The 17,543-nt window shown below is 42.3% G+C and overlaps 1 protein-coding gene across 1 annotated transcript in view; it reads right to left on the bottom strand.

The window, feature by feature from the left end:
• cacng2b (calcium channel, voltage-dependent, gamma subunit 2b) overlaps window positions 1-17,543 on the bottom strand; it is a 68,969-nt gene that overhangs the window by 10,363 nt on the left and 41,063 nt on the right. Inside the window, exon 2 of the mRNA XM_085276118.1 lies at window positions 11,398-11,481. Coding sequence (XP_085132244.1) covers window positions 11,398-11,481 — 84 coding nt within the window. The remainder of the gene's footprint in view (window positions 1-11,397; window positions 11,482-17,543) is intronic.

Raw genomic sequence — 17,543 nt, 5'->3', positions numbered from 1 at the left:
TGGTGTGTGTGTGTTTGTGTGTGTTTGTGTGTGCGTGTGTTTGTGTGTGTGTGTCTCTGGCTGACTTATGGTTTCATTAGCTGCAGCAGAGGAGAGCCTTGTAATTGTGGCTGAATTATAGAGATGGGGGTGGACACCACCATGGGAGCTCCTTGGGTTCACACACACACACCTACACACACACACATAGCTGTGTTATGTGTGTACACATAATCTACAGTTACAGTACAGTTGAACCCCCCCCCCCCCCCACACACACACACACACACACACACCCCAATTACTTTCTCTCTCTCTCTCTTTCTCTCTCTCTCTCTCTCTCTCTCTCTCTCTCACACACACACACACACACATTAGCTCAGCAAGCTACAAAGTGAACACACTCATCGATCAGCCCACCACCTACTCACTCGCTCATTCTCCAAAGTGGGGTGTTTCCCATACACACTGTACACTAACCATGCTGGAACAATCTGCTCACTCTTTCTGTCTCCCATACACACACACACACACACACGCACACACACACACACACACACACACACACACACACACACACACACACACACACACAACTTCGCCCACGTGGGAGAGCCCAGCAGCAAAGAACATGTGGTAGTGGGAACTCAGCAAAACAGCTTCAGGGGAATAACTATCTGTGTGTGTGTGTGTGTGTGTGTGTGTGTGTGTGTGTGTGTGTGTGTGTGTGTGTGTGTAGGTGTGTGCGCGCGCGCGCGTGTGTGTGTGCGTCCATGCAGGGCTGATGAACGAATCATTTTTGGGAAACAAACTGCATTTATTTAAATGGAGGAAGAAGAACAGAATAATGAAAATAAACGCCACCCTGCAGATGTGTGTTTGCACGTGCCTGTGTGAGTGGGAGCACGTGTTTGTGTGTGTGTGTGTGCTACACGCACAGGGGGAGCTTGCACAGCCTGCCAGTCATTATCATGCCGTATTACTCATGTAAATCGTGATATGCCTCCATGTCACAACTCGACCGCCAAAAATAGCTGCAGTGACATCGGTGGGCCTGATGACATCATCAGTGGGTGACGTCACATGTCTCCTAGCATACCGATTCAAAGTATTAGCATTATGTATACGCATTCAACATTCTAATTATAGGAGCTAGAAGGGTTTTCAGTGCAAATCAGGACTCTGAGGGTGTGCGCCCTCTGTACCGAATTTTAGACCTGACTAGTGAGGACATCTATTCAAAGTCATTATATTTTGCCTTATCCTCACTTGTTCACCTGGCTTTTTATGCTTTAAAAATTTGTTAAAGGTCATAAGTGTAAAATAACTATATATATATTACCTTAAATACTCTATTTTACAGAATTTAGCTCCGCCTCACCCAGCACATCAATGTATTAAAGTGAGCTACATCCCAACATGAGTGCTTTTTTGTATATGACACATTTTTCTAATCAACAGTTTTACTTACAGTATTAATTAATAGCAATAATATATAGTTTCTCCTCATAATGTATACTCTAAAATTTGAATTGTTAGGTGCGTTGGGAGGTTTGTGGTGTAGGACTTACAGACTGCAGTTCGGCATGGATGGCTAGAGGGCGTGAGTGAAATCAGTTGAGCTGAGTGTGTTAGAGTAAGAGCCAATGTGTTTTCAGTTAGCCAAAATACTAATCTTGGTAACAGCACCTACTATACTGAGCCCAGCTGCTGAAGACGATGTCTTATATCTTTCAGTTTAACTCATTTTGTCCACTACAGAGGATATAATGAAGAGGCTATTTTAGATTTTCTGTTTGTGATGCTAACTTTTGATGTAAATGGTTTTATTGATCCAGTTGAACAGCTTACATCATATTTTACAAAATAAATTGTACAGTTAGCTGACTGAATTCAGAATAATTCAGCTTATATTTATGTAGCGCCAAATCACGGCAACCGTCACCTCAAGGTGTTTTATATTGTAAGGTAAAGACCCTGAATTAATTTAGCTACGTGAACACCACTGCTCTAATAGTGTTAGCTAGCTGGCATTACCTGTTTTTCTGAGGAAGCTGCAGAATAGCTACTCTGAAACCGACTGCTATGAACGTTGTTGTTATTATTGAGAACAAAATCTGCTGGCAGCACCTTGTAAAGTGTATTGTTTTTGACAAAGCCAGTCATTGCCCAGGTCTCATTAGTTTAATATATACTGGTAGGAAGTAGAGATGGACCGATCCGATATTACGTATCGGTATCGGTCCGATACTGACCTAAATTACTGGATCGGATATCGGAGAAAAATAAAAAATGTAATCCGATCCATTAAATATCACGAAAGCACCTCACAAAACTTGCAACACGCCGTAACTCACCTCAGGTTAGCACGTCGGAGCAGTATGCATCACGTGATAGAGCGGCTGTGGCATGCGGGACCTGTCGGTGGTCTGGATAGCATTTGGAGCTTCGCTAGCAACCCGGCATTTCATCTCCGACAAAGTTATCCCGAGAGACGTAAAGCAAGTGTGTAAGTCCATCTCTGAATGTTTGTAAAGCATTCCTGCGTTAAGCTTAACAAACTGCCTCTTCTTGCTGCTACTTCAATCATGAAACTGCTTAACGATCAGCTGATCGGCTTTTCTGTCGCTAGTCCGTGTCTCTAGTTTGCTTTTGGCCCACTTTGCACCAGAAAGAGGAAACCAGCGGCTGAACAACAGCAGCACGTTTAAGCTTGATCAGCTGTTGTTAGAATGTATTTAATATTACTTTCTACTCGAGGATCTTTTTCTACGTAGCTGACGCTGGTAACTGTGCAGGGGCGGATCTAGCAAAGTTTAGCCAGGGGGGCCGATAGGGCATTAACAGGGAAAAGGGGGCACAAAGACATACTTTTCTTTCTTATTCTCATTTAAAATGTCTAGCTTTTAATAAATAATTATCTGACACCCAAAGTTTTAATTTGATGTAAAATGAATAGAAGTCAATTACTGTATATAGTAACTATTAAGTCTAATATATATACCCTAGTAAGCTATAGTACTTTTTCCTTTGGGAAGGTACCATCTGTGCAGTCTGCAATTTTGTTGAAGAAAGATGCTGAATCTATTTAATATTTCTTGAAAAATAATTGATTTCTGTGCATTTTTTTTCACACTGCATCAAATTAAGGTTGATTACGTCGATTAAGCATCATGAGGTGGCGCGTGAGGGGTGGTTCCCTATTTTTTATTTTTTTATTTTTGTTGTTGCTGGGAGTTGGAACCCTATTAGTTAGGTTGCTTAATATTTACGCTAAGTACTCTTTAAAATACCAGAATAGGGAGGATGGTGTAGGTTTGAGTTTATTAGATTGATCAGTATTGCTGAACTATGAAATATTTTTTTTTGCATACAGGTATAACAGAATAGCTTTAGTGTAGTTGTTGTTTTAAACTTGAGTATGAACTTATACAAAATGCAGCAAGATATTTAAAAAACAGTTTTGTTGATTAAAAAACACTATATCGGATTCATATCGGTATCGGCAGATATCCAAATTTATGATATCGGTATCGGTATCGGACATAAAAAAGTGGTATCGTGCCATCTCTAGTAGGAAGCCTCTGCCACGCAGACATGGCTAATTTGTCGACTTCTAAAAATCTTCCTGATTTGTGCATATCAGGAGTCACAATCTTCCACAATACCAGTAAAAACTGACACTTTCATATGTTATTGTTTGCTTTATCTGTAGGTTCCATAACTCCACTACTAGAGCTTAGTTAAGGTTAGGCAGTGGTTTTAATGGTTCTCATAAATGCACACAAATGTGTGTGTGTGTGTGTGTGTGTGTGTGTGTGTGTGTGTGTGTGTGTGTGTGTGTGTAACTCTGCCTTGTTCAAGCCAGTTAGGGCCAGTGCTGAGCTGTTAGCCATATCTAATCCCATTCATCGGCTCCATGCATGACACAGCACACATAGACACTTCAAAAGCTTGCACATACACTGTCTCTCTCGCACACACACACACACACACACACACACACACACACACACACACTTTGTGTTGTATGCTTCACAGCCTTTCCCTTTTTACTCTTTCCAACTCTGCAAACACACACAGCTGTAGTGGCCTATGCAAAATCTGTGAATTATAGACTTCATATGTTTCAAATTAAAGCCTCAACACACATAACTCATATGATACCCAAGTCAGAACATTTACTGTAACATGTCCACAAAGGCACATCAGTACACATATAGCCACGCACCGTGGGCTTCGGATTTCCTCAGTTTTAAAGCCAAAATGGGATCAATTATGTAACAATTTCAGGAAATAAATATAGATAGCTTTTTTATCTTTGTCTTGTTTTTGGATATAGTGAATGCACATTAATCCACCTTGATGACACCAAGAAACATGCTGTCACCTAAATCTGTTATCCAATAAATGCAAGCTCAGGTTTCAAGGACACCGTGAGTTCATGTGCAATAATAGCAGACAGTGCAAGACATATTATGGACAGAAGGCTATACATCAAAACGGTTTTATATAGGACATAACAAGCGTCTCAGCAAGCCGAGGTGAAATGTATGTCCTTGTATAATATCTGTTTTCAAGTGACCCACAAGTTCGGATTTTGTCAGGTGCATATTTTTGCACAAGGTTTCATAAAAGTCGAAGTTCTGACCAAGAAGCCGGCTGTGATTGCCTTCATGGTTTCTGCACAGCATGAAACAGACCAAGGAAAACCCCAAAGTCTTCATGCATAAGTTAATGTTTTAAAATTAAGAGATCTGAACGAAAGGAGACGCCGGTAAAATTTTCCAGGAAAATGCAGTTGAGTCACACAGAGAGAGATTTCTGCATCGACAGTGGTGCTCTCTGGTTTAGATGGGTACATCCTAGGGCTGGGCGATATGACCCAAAATTCATATCTCGATATTTTTTAGCTGGATGGCGATATAAGATATATATCTTGATTTTTTTTTTAAAGCCATAAGTTAAGAACAAAAAGAGAGTTCTTAGTCACACTGTGTCCCAGATGTCACACGGGCACTTTTATTTACATACAGCGTAGATGTACATGAAGAAATTACTCAAAAATAAATTATCAGCATTTATTAAATAATCATGGTCCATAAATAAAAGAAAACAATGTTGTTTTTGTGCATAACAAAAAGCTCACAATTGTGCAGTCAAAATGTAAACTAATAGCCGCTGAGCATAATAACAAAGAGACAGATTTCACAGCTGCACCACGTCTCTGAACAGGTGCCATTTGTGGTCCTTATACACACACAGTACGTATCACTCCGCGAGGCTCCTGCTCGGTAGCCGTAATCCTCCGACAATCCATCAAGTGGTGCAGCTCCGTAGCTTAGCAAAGTCATATTAAAACATTTTTTGACAGATTGCTGAGCGCTGTGTACCACATAAAATCGGTTCGCGGTCAGTAAGCACAACCAGAATTCATACATAAGGCGCACTGTCGATTTTTGAGAAAATGAAAGGATTTTAGGCCGTGCAGCCCCTCCTGGCTGCATGTCGTTAGCGCGGTTAGCTCGTTAGCACGGTTAGCTCGCTAACACGTTGACGCCGTCCAGCCCCACGCACGGTAACTCGCTAACGGAGATTTTCCGCTTTCATCTTGTCATTGCCTGCAGGTGAAGCTATGGGGGAGGCGGAGTTGTGTTCAGTGAAGGAGAGGCGAGGCCGAGTAACGTTGCGTAGAGACAAAAGTGGACGAAAGAGAGGCAAACCTGCGGCTCCACAAGTATAATTATAACGTAACATAGACTATATCGATATAAACGATATTGTCACATCTTATATCTCGTATGAAAATATATCGATATTTTTAAAAAACTCGATATATCGCCCAGCCCTAGTACATCGGCAAGGTAAATCGTCAGCTCTGTCCTCTATATTATGCTATGCCGAAGAATTCTGGTGGCAGATCTGTCCTCTCTCTCTGTGGCTGATAGTACAACTGCTGCAGGACGAAGGCTGACTGCTTGCTCTTACATAACCACATGTACAAATTCACCCAGTGAGAGGAGACCTAAAAGGGAGGGGGGCAGGGTGAAACAGCTCAGAGAGCAAGAGACTGAGGGAGAGAGACAGAAAATGCCCTTGGGCAGAGAGAGAGGGAGACAGAGAAAAGGAAAAACAGTGTGTGAAAAGAATCTCTAACAAATAAAGGAATCTATGTATGCACGTGTGTGTCGGTATCCGTTCACCTGATATACTGCAAATTTTGACAGTGTTTTTCTCCGATTTACTAGAGCCATGCTCATGTGTTGCCTAAAAGCTGTTTTCTGTTGCACACGGGCACCTATGAGGCATCCCGGGCAAAACTTTGCTACATAGCAATGTATGAAAATGTATGAAACCATAGTGACCGCAAACCCGAGTTTCTTATGCTGCAGTCACGCTCGGGAAAACAGTGACTGGAAACTGCAGCATGACCGGAATTATTACGACTGTGTGGAATGAAACTACAATCTCATTTCTTCTTAAATAGCTGCTTTGGAGAAGGGGATCAGATCAGCCACCATTCACAGTCAGTTTCCGGACATCTTCGAAGCCACTCTGGTGCATCGAGATGGTACTAAAATGGCAATATAATGGAATCAATTTGTTATCAGTCTGTATCAATTTGTCATTGAATGGGGTCAATTTGCAATTATATTCAATCTGTTTGCGATAATATGGCAGTTAACTGTGATAAATCAGTGAAAATTCCACATCTCCTCCTGTCTGCTGAAAATCTGTCGCCATATTCACATTAGATAGAAATTCATATTAACTATTTACATTGAATCCTGCAAGAACCTCCTAGATTTGAAACAGAAATTCTTTCTGATGTAGTTGCTGCAGGATGGTTATTTAACTACAGACTGACACAGGCACTGCGTCAGACTATTTACAGGATAGGGCAGCACGGTTGTTAGCACTGTTGCCGCACAGCAAGAAAGTCCTGAGTTCAATTCCACCGTCAGGCCGGGGTCCTTCTGTGTGGAGTTTGCATGTTCTCCAGCTTCCTCCCACCATCCAAAGACATGCAGTTTGTGGGGATAACTGATTAATCTAAATTGCCTGTTGGTGTGACTGTGAGTGTGAATGGTTGTCTGTCTCTGTGTTAGCCCTGCGACAGACTGGCGACCTGTCCAGGGTGTACCCAGCCTCTCGCCCTATGACAGCTGGAATAGGCACCAGCACCCCCCGCGACCCTGGAAAGTATAAGTGGAAGCGAATGGATGGATGGATATTTACAGGATGCAACCAGCTGAGTTGAGTCCCCTGCTGCAAATAGCCAAATGCAGATGAGTTGCGCTCGCTGGTGCAACCTGATGCAGATTGATCACAAGCGGAAACGCGTTGGTCAGTTAATAAAGTTGTTCCTCTTTACTTTTAAGTGTTGCTGGAGCCTCTGCTTTGTACATTTATTAATTATACAGCAATTATTTGCAAACCTTCACCAATCTGTCTGAGAGTGACTACAATCTTTTTGACAGACTACATTGTAATTGTTTTGGGAGCAGCTTGCCTTCCATCAGATGACCTGTGCAATCATGTTGCCATCAAAAGTGGTCACCCCGAGGGTCAAGGGAATTCCCTGCTTAACTTCTGGGTAATTAGTTAGCTGTCCCTACTATTTGCTATTGATTGCCTTAATTCAACTTTTGAAAACCTTGCATCAAGGCACTCCTCTAGTCTGAATAACAGCATATTAATATTAGTCTGCTACTGTTTGAATTGTTACAGAATGACATCTGACATTTCTGCCCGTCTCTGTGCTTCTGTACACTTTTTTATTCATTTCAGTTCTGGAGCTGCACAACTGCTGCACTTCATTAATCTGCGGACAAATCCCACTCAGTCATGATGCAAGAGGTGTTATTTAGTCCTTTTCCTTTTTTTTCTGTGCAGTGAATCTCAACTTAAAAAACCCATCTGGGACAGATCATGATACTGCAACAAAAACAGGAAAATGTTAGGGCTCGTTTGCTTTCTCCTTCTTAATTTGCATCTTCGATGTGGTCTGTGATGTTAGTCCATATATCACCACAAAGCTGCATTCAGACATGAGAAGAGCAAAGATTTATTTCACACGCATGTTTTCAAAACTGTTGGTCAGAGCTTAATGACTGATGTGATGTGATATTACGACAGAAAAAAAAAACAGGTGAAGGTAAAATACCTGCATCAATGATCGGACGTCCTTTTTCTGTATAAATCAGAGTACCTGAGAACAGCTTTGATGTTTCAGGATGTATTGAGGAAACCAGCAACCCCAAGTCAGCAAATATTGAACTCTATTGTTTCACTCCATCTCTCTGGCTGTCTTTATTCAGGCTTTTGGCAGCAAAACAAAGGGATGGAAATTCAAGGTGGCAGAGGTGGGCTGGGATTTACAGATGCAGCACTTGAAGGTTAGCTTTTTGAAGGGGAATGGTTAACCATCTACATCGACTACTGTATAATGAACCCAGCAAGTTCAGTTGAGCAACTAGTATGAGACTGTGGCTACAGTGGGAAGCTTTCAGGTGGGAATGTGTATGAGCAGAATAACAGAGGAAAAGATCTTGCATTGATAAACAGATGTTGCATCATTTCCATCTGTCAAAATGTGTCATCATCCACACTTTACATTGTTATTGCTGTAATTTAGCTGACACTGTTAATCAGAGTGACTTGCAGTGAAGCGGACAGTAAAATAGGCTTTGATTACCATATCACTGAAGAATTCAGGAAGCCAAAAGCAAATAGTGCAAGAGTCAGTGCGTTAACGCATTTATAATAGTTACGTAACCTGGCAAACTACAAAAGTGGTGCTCAGATAGCAAACAGAATAGGAGCAGAAGGACAGTTTGTGCAAATGGTGACAGTCACAATTAAGCACTTGACACAGTGATGAATTTCAGCATATAATTACAGCTGAGTTCAGCATTTAACTGTTTTACCTGACTTGTTGTCAGGGTTACAGCTAATGACTATTCTAATTAAGCTAGGTCATTGTCGTTGGACAGCAGTGGTTACATCTCATTACAAAGTCAACGTTAGAAAAAAAATTACATTCAGTTTATTCATGCCCACGTGCATGTGAAGCCTTATTAACTCTTACAAACACGTGTTTGTGTTCGTATGGTCAGGATCAGTTTTTCCCAGGCCTAGAATTGCCTCATTATATGTGTTTATACCAATTTTAAAATTAGAGATTCATTATGGAATTTACATAATAACCCATCTGACATTATTAAATGGAGGATTAATTATTAATTAAAGGGAGGAGGGAGAGTATTTTCTAGGCTTTTCAACCCCTGTTTCTGTAGAAAAACCTCTAGTATCACAAATTAGGTCCTGTTTTACCTAAAAATATTTTGTGTTAGCCGTGCAGCAGACTGGGGACCTGTAAAGGGAGTACCCTGCCTCTCGCACTAAGACAGCTGAGATAGGCTCCAGCCCCCCAGCAACCCTACCAAGGATAAGCGGAAGAGAATGGATGGATATTTTGCGTGACTTTTAACAAAATTTCAGGTTAATCTTTTACTGCTACCATATATCAAAATGATTCAAGTTTTGACCTGAACAGTATATAAGGAGGACTCAGAGCGGTGATCGCCCAGGAGAGCTGATGGGCATGATGGCATCCCAGGGGCTGTGGTCAAAGCCTGGCAGGGATCCTCGCCAGCTTCTTCAAACTCTCCTTGACTCATGCCACTGTTCTCACCTGTCTGAAGGCCTCCACCACCCTTCCCATCCACACAAAGACTGGTATAGACAGCCTCAACGACTACACACCTATAACCCTCATGTCTGTAGCTATGAAGTGTTTCGAGCAGCTGTTTCGCACATCAGAGACTGTATACCCCCCTCCCTTGATCCTCACCAGTTTTCTTACAATCCACATCGGTCCACGGAGGATGTCACCACCATCACCCTTTACAGAGTGCTTAGCCATCTGGAGAACAGGAAGAGCTACATTAGGATGCTCTTCGTGGAGAATCCCAGACATCCTCACCACCAAACTGGACCACCATCAGGTCCATCCTGACACCTGCTCCTGGATCAAAGACTTCCCAACCAACTAGCCTCAATCAGTCCAACTCGGCCCAGTTCACCTACAGGTTTTTGGGCACCCACATCTCCGCTGATCTCAAATGGACCCACAACACCAACGACCAGAAGCTCCTGCTGGGCTTCTACCGCTCCTCAGGGCCATTAGTGTGTGAATGTGTGTGTGAATGGGTGGATGACTGAATGTAGTGTAAAGCGCTTTGGGGTCCTATGGACTAGAAAAGCGCTATACAAATGCAGGCCATTTACCATTTACCATTAGTGACAACAGGACGGCTGCACAGAGGGTAATTAACACCACAGATACTTTTTTTGGCTGATAGGTCAGAATCTTCTGTCTGAAAGGCCTCAGAGAAAGCCTTATGGCATCGAGAGAATTGCCGCAACTCACTCCCTGCTGTTATAAAAAAGATTAACTGCACACTATCCAGTCTCAAACTAGCAAACTTCCCGTGCCACACTGTGCGCATCCGTTTCACTAAACCATCTTCAAACTTTTGCAAACTTTTAAAAACACAAAAAAAGATTTTTGAGTGGACATGACAACAAACTCAGTTCCCTCGCTTCCCTGTATTCCTCGCTCTACCCCACAGCCTCCATCCACCAGCTGTCAGGCAAGCGTGAAGGCCTCGGTGGAGATGGACAGACATATGGATGGAAAGCAAGAGGGAGGAGGTGAGGGATGGCTGGATGGATGGAAGGAAGGAGGAGTAGGAGAGGTGTGACCCACTTAGCAGAGCCTAGAGTATTTATAGAAGAAAGTGTCCTAATTGGCAAGCCGCTGGGAGAGCAACAGCGCTGTACTGCTACCCTACTCCTTGTCCTTCACCTCCTCAACCTTCCCTTCACTGAGCCATGTGCTTTCTCCTGATGCACCTTCCTCCTGTCCTCTTTCACCTCCCACAATCTTTCTTCTTGAGGACTTTAACTATTTCTTCTTCCTCCTCTTCCATAACAGTGAGATTCCCCTCATTCTTCCATTCACATGCCTGACCCCTCCTCTACTGAGTCTCTGCTGTAAGTGTACACTGCCCTCCATAGTTTCTCCTTGTCTCTGACTTTCTGCCACCTCTTCCTTTTACCCTCTCTACGACAAAAAAGTGTGGTTTCTCATCCCAGCCCCTTTCCCCTCTTCCTTTGATCTTTTTCCATTTTTGGCTAAGTGTGCTGTCACTCAGCCCACATCCTCACTTTCCATCCTTCATTTAATATGTTTGTAGGCTTTTCAGAGAGTTCATGATAAAGACACGAGCAGTGAAAGATAACTTTAAGATCAGATGTTACTGACTCAAAACCAACTAAAACCAGAAAGCATGAATAGGTGACAACTTTGGGATTATTCTGGGATTATGAAGGAAAAAAAGACAGACTCACGTAAGAAGTACTCTGAGGCATCCGCCTCATAGTCAGCATCCTCAGGAAAGTGATCTATCTGCTTGCACATGCCTTTGAAAGAACCTGTGAGAAAGAAAGAACATATTACAAAAATCAGCACTGACAAAATCTAAAATTGCACGTGTAAACATGCGTTTATGTTTGTGTTCGTCTGAATGACCGAACGCAAGAAAACTCAATTTTCCCATTTTTTCCTGCATGGTATCGCAGATTGTATCAAGTCTCCAGTATTCTGCTCGGTGTCTGTATCAACCCTTCTTTGGGACAAAAGAGATGAGACAGGGAGGAGAACTTTGTCAGGAGCTTTGAAGGAAACATATCACAGAACAAAAAGTGACAGACAAGGAGAAATAAGGAAGACGATTGGAGGAGCTCAGTCTAAACAACTCAAAAACGCAGGTGGGAGGGTGAAGAGGAGGCACGGGGAGAGCAAAATGCAAATGATAGACAGGAAGAAAGGATAGTGCTGCTCATTAAGAGAGATTGTGTGTGTGTTTGTGTGTGTGTTTTTGGCTTAGTGCAGCTCCTGTGGTAATTGTTGTACCCTCCTAAACCACTGCAATTAAATGGCCCCTTGTTAATTGGCGATTGAAGGACGAAAGACTAGCGCCGGCTTTCAAATTGGCATCGGCTGCGCACACGAGCACACTCTCACAATATGTCTCACACTTCCAGGCGTGCGCGCGCACGCGCGCGCGCGCACACACACACACACACACACACACACACACACACATTCACATACTGTAGCATCAGCCCTGTTACCACGAGCCTCCCTCCAGCCGTCTTTTTCACTCATCGCTGGGGGAGTGTTTGCTGCTAAACTTGCATTTTTATCATACCTGTGGAGATAATAACCATTTTATAACAAAGCCTGATAAAAAAAAAAGTGAAAAAAGAAAAAAAAATCATGACAGGACTCCAACAACAGCCTGTTTCATATTTACATATCTTTAATACACCTCAGAAAACTCTCAGACGAACAAAGTGTTTTTCATCAAGTGCACTTTGATAGATACATTAAAGAAGATATTTCACGAGGAAGCGGCGCCGAAACCTTTCAGAGTCCTGCAAAAACACTTTCATCTTTTCATAATTTCAGCGTGAACTGCGTGTAGAGCGCCGTGTTGAGATTGCGTTCGCTTCCTGAAAGGACCGTGATGAGTGACAGCGCACTGTGTTTCAGCAGAAAAGTTTCACATCTGAATGCCCCTGTGTCTCACTTGCTTACAGTAATTGTTTGTTGGGCAAATGCGAGTCGGTACTACAAAGTTAAAAATACTGCAATCATGCTGAGTGTGCTTCACAGACACACTCACTTTTCTACAGTAAGCGCCGATGACTAGACTTTAAAATGATGTCATTTCCCCTCCAGTGGACGTGAAGGAGATATTTAGCACTTCAGCGCAGCCTCTTAGAAACTGTTTCTTTGTTTAATCAACAGAGCTTTAAAGGATGGTGGTGACAGCTGCATTGTTCAAGTTACATTGGTAGAGGATAATCTAAGAGCATGAAGAGTGTGACAAATGAAGACGTGAGACTGTCCTCCCTCAGAAAACAACACCACACATTTGCACGAGGTTTTTTTATATGACCCATAAAAACCTCAGTGTGAATAAGAGCATGTGTAATGTGCACTGAGCTCTCCAAAAAAATGAGGATGCCAAACTCATTTTACCACATACAGCCCACTTTGATCTGCAGTGGACCAGACCGGTGAAACTTTCTGTTAGTATAAAGGTGTTTAACTGCACGTTTAATCCCTAAGATGTCTTAGGATAAGAAGAAGAGATGCAATTTCAACCTAATGTCTCAGTTTTATAAGATGATAAAGAAATGCTGCTGTAGTAAGCGAAATAAAAAATTCCAGCTTGGCCCTTTGGGATTGAAATAAGAGTGTAAAATTACAGAAACAGCTCTGCTGGCTCATTGCCCAGACTGCCCTGTCATTACAAAGAGGAAAGTTTTTGTCAAAACAGAAAAAAATGTCAATTTTAGTTATATATTTGAATGTGGACACGTTGTAAAAAACAGACACTTCTAAAGTAGATGTCATTTAATTGTTTATCTGTTACCTTTACTACTGTGGGGGAGGTCTTTATCAGCAGAACAAGCTGTAAATTTGATGAAAATACAGTTAAAATCTAAAATTTATGTCCTCCTTTAAAAGTCCGGTGGGCCGGATTGAAGTCTTTTGTGGTCTGATTGTGGTCCCCAGGCCTTCTGTTTGACACCACTGCTTTAACCTCCTAAGACCCGAACTCTTTCATGGCATGCATTTTTGATTTCTCTTTGCTATGTGGGCTGATTGGGACCTGATGAATGTAAAAAGATTGAACTTTTTTTTTTTTTTACCTGATTTTTTTGTCTCTGAGAAAAATGAAATCCACATATGAGGATATTTGTTTTAAATTTCTATAGAACAGTGGCGGTATAATGTCCTCGTACGTGGATATCAGGCCTTTGTGGAGCAAAATTGAGTACTTTGGTCTAGACGACCCAAAATGTGATGTCCACATATGTGGACGCCAGGTCCTAGGAGGTTAATGCATTAGTCAGAGATCACTGATTTGATCAAGATTGTTGGGGGCAGTAATTCCAAACTAACGAAGCTTAAACTAAACTTGGCATCATATTCAAAGAACCTGGGTGTGACGTAGGTATCTTGTGGGAAGTTTCTGATATCTGAAGTGATGTGCATATCTTATGTTGTTGTTAGCGGTGATTACATTACTGTCAAAAACAATAAAGTTTCTGCAGTACATATGAACAAAAGTAAGTTTAACAGCTACCTAAGAAAAGAAAAGAAAAAATAATGTTTTGATGGTGTCTCTCTCCCTGAGTGCCCCTTGCTGAGTTCCTCCAAACCGAAGACCACGCAGATACCCTGCTAATATTTGCTGGATTGTCTCAGGGGTGTCTTTACACAGCCTGCACTTGGGGTCTTGCATTGTGAGGTAGACCCCAACCTCTGTGGAGCTTGTACTTAGAGCTTGTTCTGTGCTGCAATGATTAATGCCTCTGTGCTGTCTTTCAGTGCAGCTTTGTCCAGCCACTGGTAGCCATTCAATATCAGCCACTTCTTCTATCTGCCGATGATCCATGCCATGCTGACGTCTATCCTTCCTCACGTATTCACTAACATGCGGTCAGTTGTGTCAGTCTTCCTGATGTACTCATGGATGTTTGTTGTTTCATCCTGGATAGCGGTACATAGTGGTATATATATATTCATCATTTTAAGATACGTTATACGGCGTCTTTCTTGTGTAGCTGGGAGTATACAGCCACGGCGCTGTTAGACTGGTACCACCATTTCCTTTAACTTTAATAAAAGGACTTCTTTTTTCCCGTGTTTGGTTTTCTGTATAAATTTATTGGTTTGATCTCTGGTGTCTTCAACCCACATCCCACAGCATGTCAAACACATCAATTCGCACACACTCACAGCTATGTAGAAACTACATTATATCTATTCTTCCGTTGCTGCTTTCTCTCTCTCTCTTTGCCTTTCACACGCTCCCTCACTTGCTTCAACACTTGCCCACCCACACTGCACCACAAGCACATGTAATCTGGAATTGGATTTTCCCTTCCTTCTCCTTGCTTTCGCCCCCCCCCCCCCCCCCCCCCCCCTCCCATCTTGCTCTCCTGTCTGTCTCACATACATGTGCTCGTACCCTGAAGACCAGATTCCCATTTGAAATGAGCTTGCAGCTCAGCCCGTCCTCTGGGCCTCCCTCTCTCTCTCTCCTTTTTATTCCTTCTGCAATTCAAATTAAGACCATGCTTTACTGTCTTGACTGGGAAGAAACCTGTGCAGTGCATTTCATTTCTTGGCTGATTCTTTTTTATGAATTTTGTATGGGCGCTGGGGGTTAAACACATGATTCCATGGCCTCTTTATTACATACACTCATACCTGTGATTATAGAGCAATATAGCACAAACAGGATTGCCAGCTTTCACCCATCAGAGTGAGGCTGTGGAGAGAGAGAGGGGCTTTGAGCATTTGGCTCTATTCTACTGATGCCACATACTTAAGAGCAGGAAGGACATCTCAGCACAATGATACCACAAGTACTTCACGAGTGGATATTAGCCTAAATCTACATTCTGTCTTATTGATTTCACGTGTGAAGATAACTGATCAAACTTTGGTGAATTATGACACAAAAACATGTGTGAGACAAACTGGAAATATATGAAATGAGTACCTTTTCATATATTTCCAGTACCTTCCTGCTCACACCGTCTATAGTGGGAGTGGGGTGCTGCTGATCTCATCCATGGATATAATAAAGAATTATTCGAAGATCTCAATGCCACCGAAAGACTTTCTGTAGTAAAAGCACAGTTCGGGAACAAGAGGGATGACTCGCCCATCACTGTGTCTGAGGTCACCAAAGTAGTCAAAAAAAGACTACTTATTATTTGGGAGGCGGCTCAGTGGAGCTGTTACTCCTCGATGTGGAAAGGAGCCAGCTGAGGTGTTTTGGGGCATCTCCCTAGGATACCTCCTCAGTGAAGTGTTTTGAGGATGCCTCACCGGGAGGATATTAACCTGTGAATCCAGTCATAAGTGGCCATTCAGCCCTCAAACCCCAGTTTGAGCTAAAACAGAGTTGGCTTCTTGGAGCTGGATAGAAAGAAAAAAAGGGGAAATGATCAGCTTCATAGCAGTAAATTTGGTTTCCATGAAACTGCGAAAGGTCTCTTTATGAAGCAATGCTGTGTATTAGCAACACAAACCTCTGCTAGCAAACAAATCCGCTTTGCATTCATTTACGCTCATTGTGTATTCGGCTTTTGTCAGCTTTGTCATCGTGTTGAAACAAACTGGAGTATTTTTTGATGCTGCAATACATCAACCAATCTTTCGCTCAGATAAAAGAAAAAATGCAGACACCTTTGTGCCTGCTGAGAAATCCCCATCTGAGAAACTCCTCCTCTTCCCTTCTCCTCTCGACACAGCCATCGTAATGACGCGTCGCTCTTACAAATTGCCCCTTTTAAATTATACATTCTGCTTTAAACATGGAACAGATACTATTATTCTGAGACCAACCTAAACCTCGGGGGTCAGGACAGCTCTGTCACCCACTTATGCTCACAGCAAGAGGGGCCGCTGTGTCTCACAGAGGATGATTTATACCAATAAGAGGAGACCCCGATGACCCCTTTGCTGTCATAAGCCAATTAGAATCCTGCTCGCTGACCGACCTGGTAGCTGTTAAGGATAAGTTAATACAGTATGATGAAACACTAGAAGACATCCTTTCATGAAGCATTAACATCGTAACCCACTCGGCGAGATACGTGAAAATGTGTGTGAAGAGTAAATGCCCTCCTCTGAACCGGTACTGTGTCTTATGCAAATAACTCGGCGTGTCTTTATTCCTTTATGCTAATTATGGCTCAGTCTGTGTGTTAAAGTGCCACTAAAGTAATCCCTCAGTGGCAAAGGTGGATGAACATCAGAGACCTCAAAGCAGATGTGTTGCACAGCAAAGGTGGCTACCAGCTCAGTTCAGTGGATTACAAACACGGTAAACAGGAAATGTGCTCCTTTCTTTTCTTGATCTATTAATGTAAATTCACCCAGGAGAACATTCATCCCTGCTTTCATGCTTTTGTAAATATTTCTTTGTGTTCTTTAGGCTCCTCGGTTGTTCCGAATACGAACATTTTAGATTTTCTAAAAGGTTGCAACAACCCCACCCATGAACCCTTAGCAGAGATGCTTAAAACGCTCCCTAAACGCCCCACCTGCTGCATCTGATCCACCTATCTCCCCAGTCTTTGACTTTTAGTGGCATTAACAGAAAGGAATTTAAAGTAAACATACAACTAACTACAACACATTTAATCTCCCTCAGCTACATCATATTGATGGTTTTCTTCTATATTAACTAGTGGGTTAACAAAGAATCCGATTGTTCAGTGATGACGTGACGAATCCTACTTCCGGGCCTAAAGTAGTCTGCGTTTAATATGGCTTTTGTGTTGTTAACATGTTTAATGTTTTGTATTTTCTTCTATTTGATCTCAAAAAGCTCCTAAAACAGTCAGTGATCCCTGTTGACCTCCATAGGCTTTTATTACCGCTAATCATTTATTTAAGC

The sequence above is a fragment of the Mchenga conophoros genome, linkage group LG6 (genome assembly GCF_057382185.1).
Source record: "Mchenga conophoros isolate Kocher_MC1m ecotype Shallow Benthic linkage group LG6, M_conophoros_male_GT1.1, whole genome shotgun sequence".
Lineage (NCBI taxonomy): Eukaryota > Metazoa > Chordata > Actinopteri > Cichliformes > Cichlidae > Mchenga > Mchenga conophoros.
This window is presented reverse-complemented; position numbering and strand designations above follow the sequence as displayed.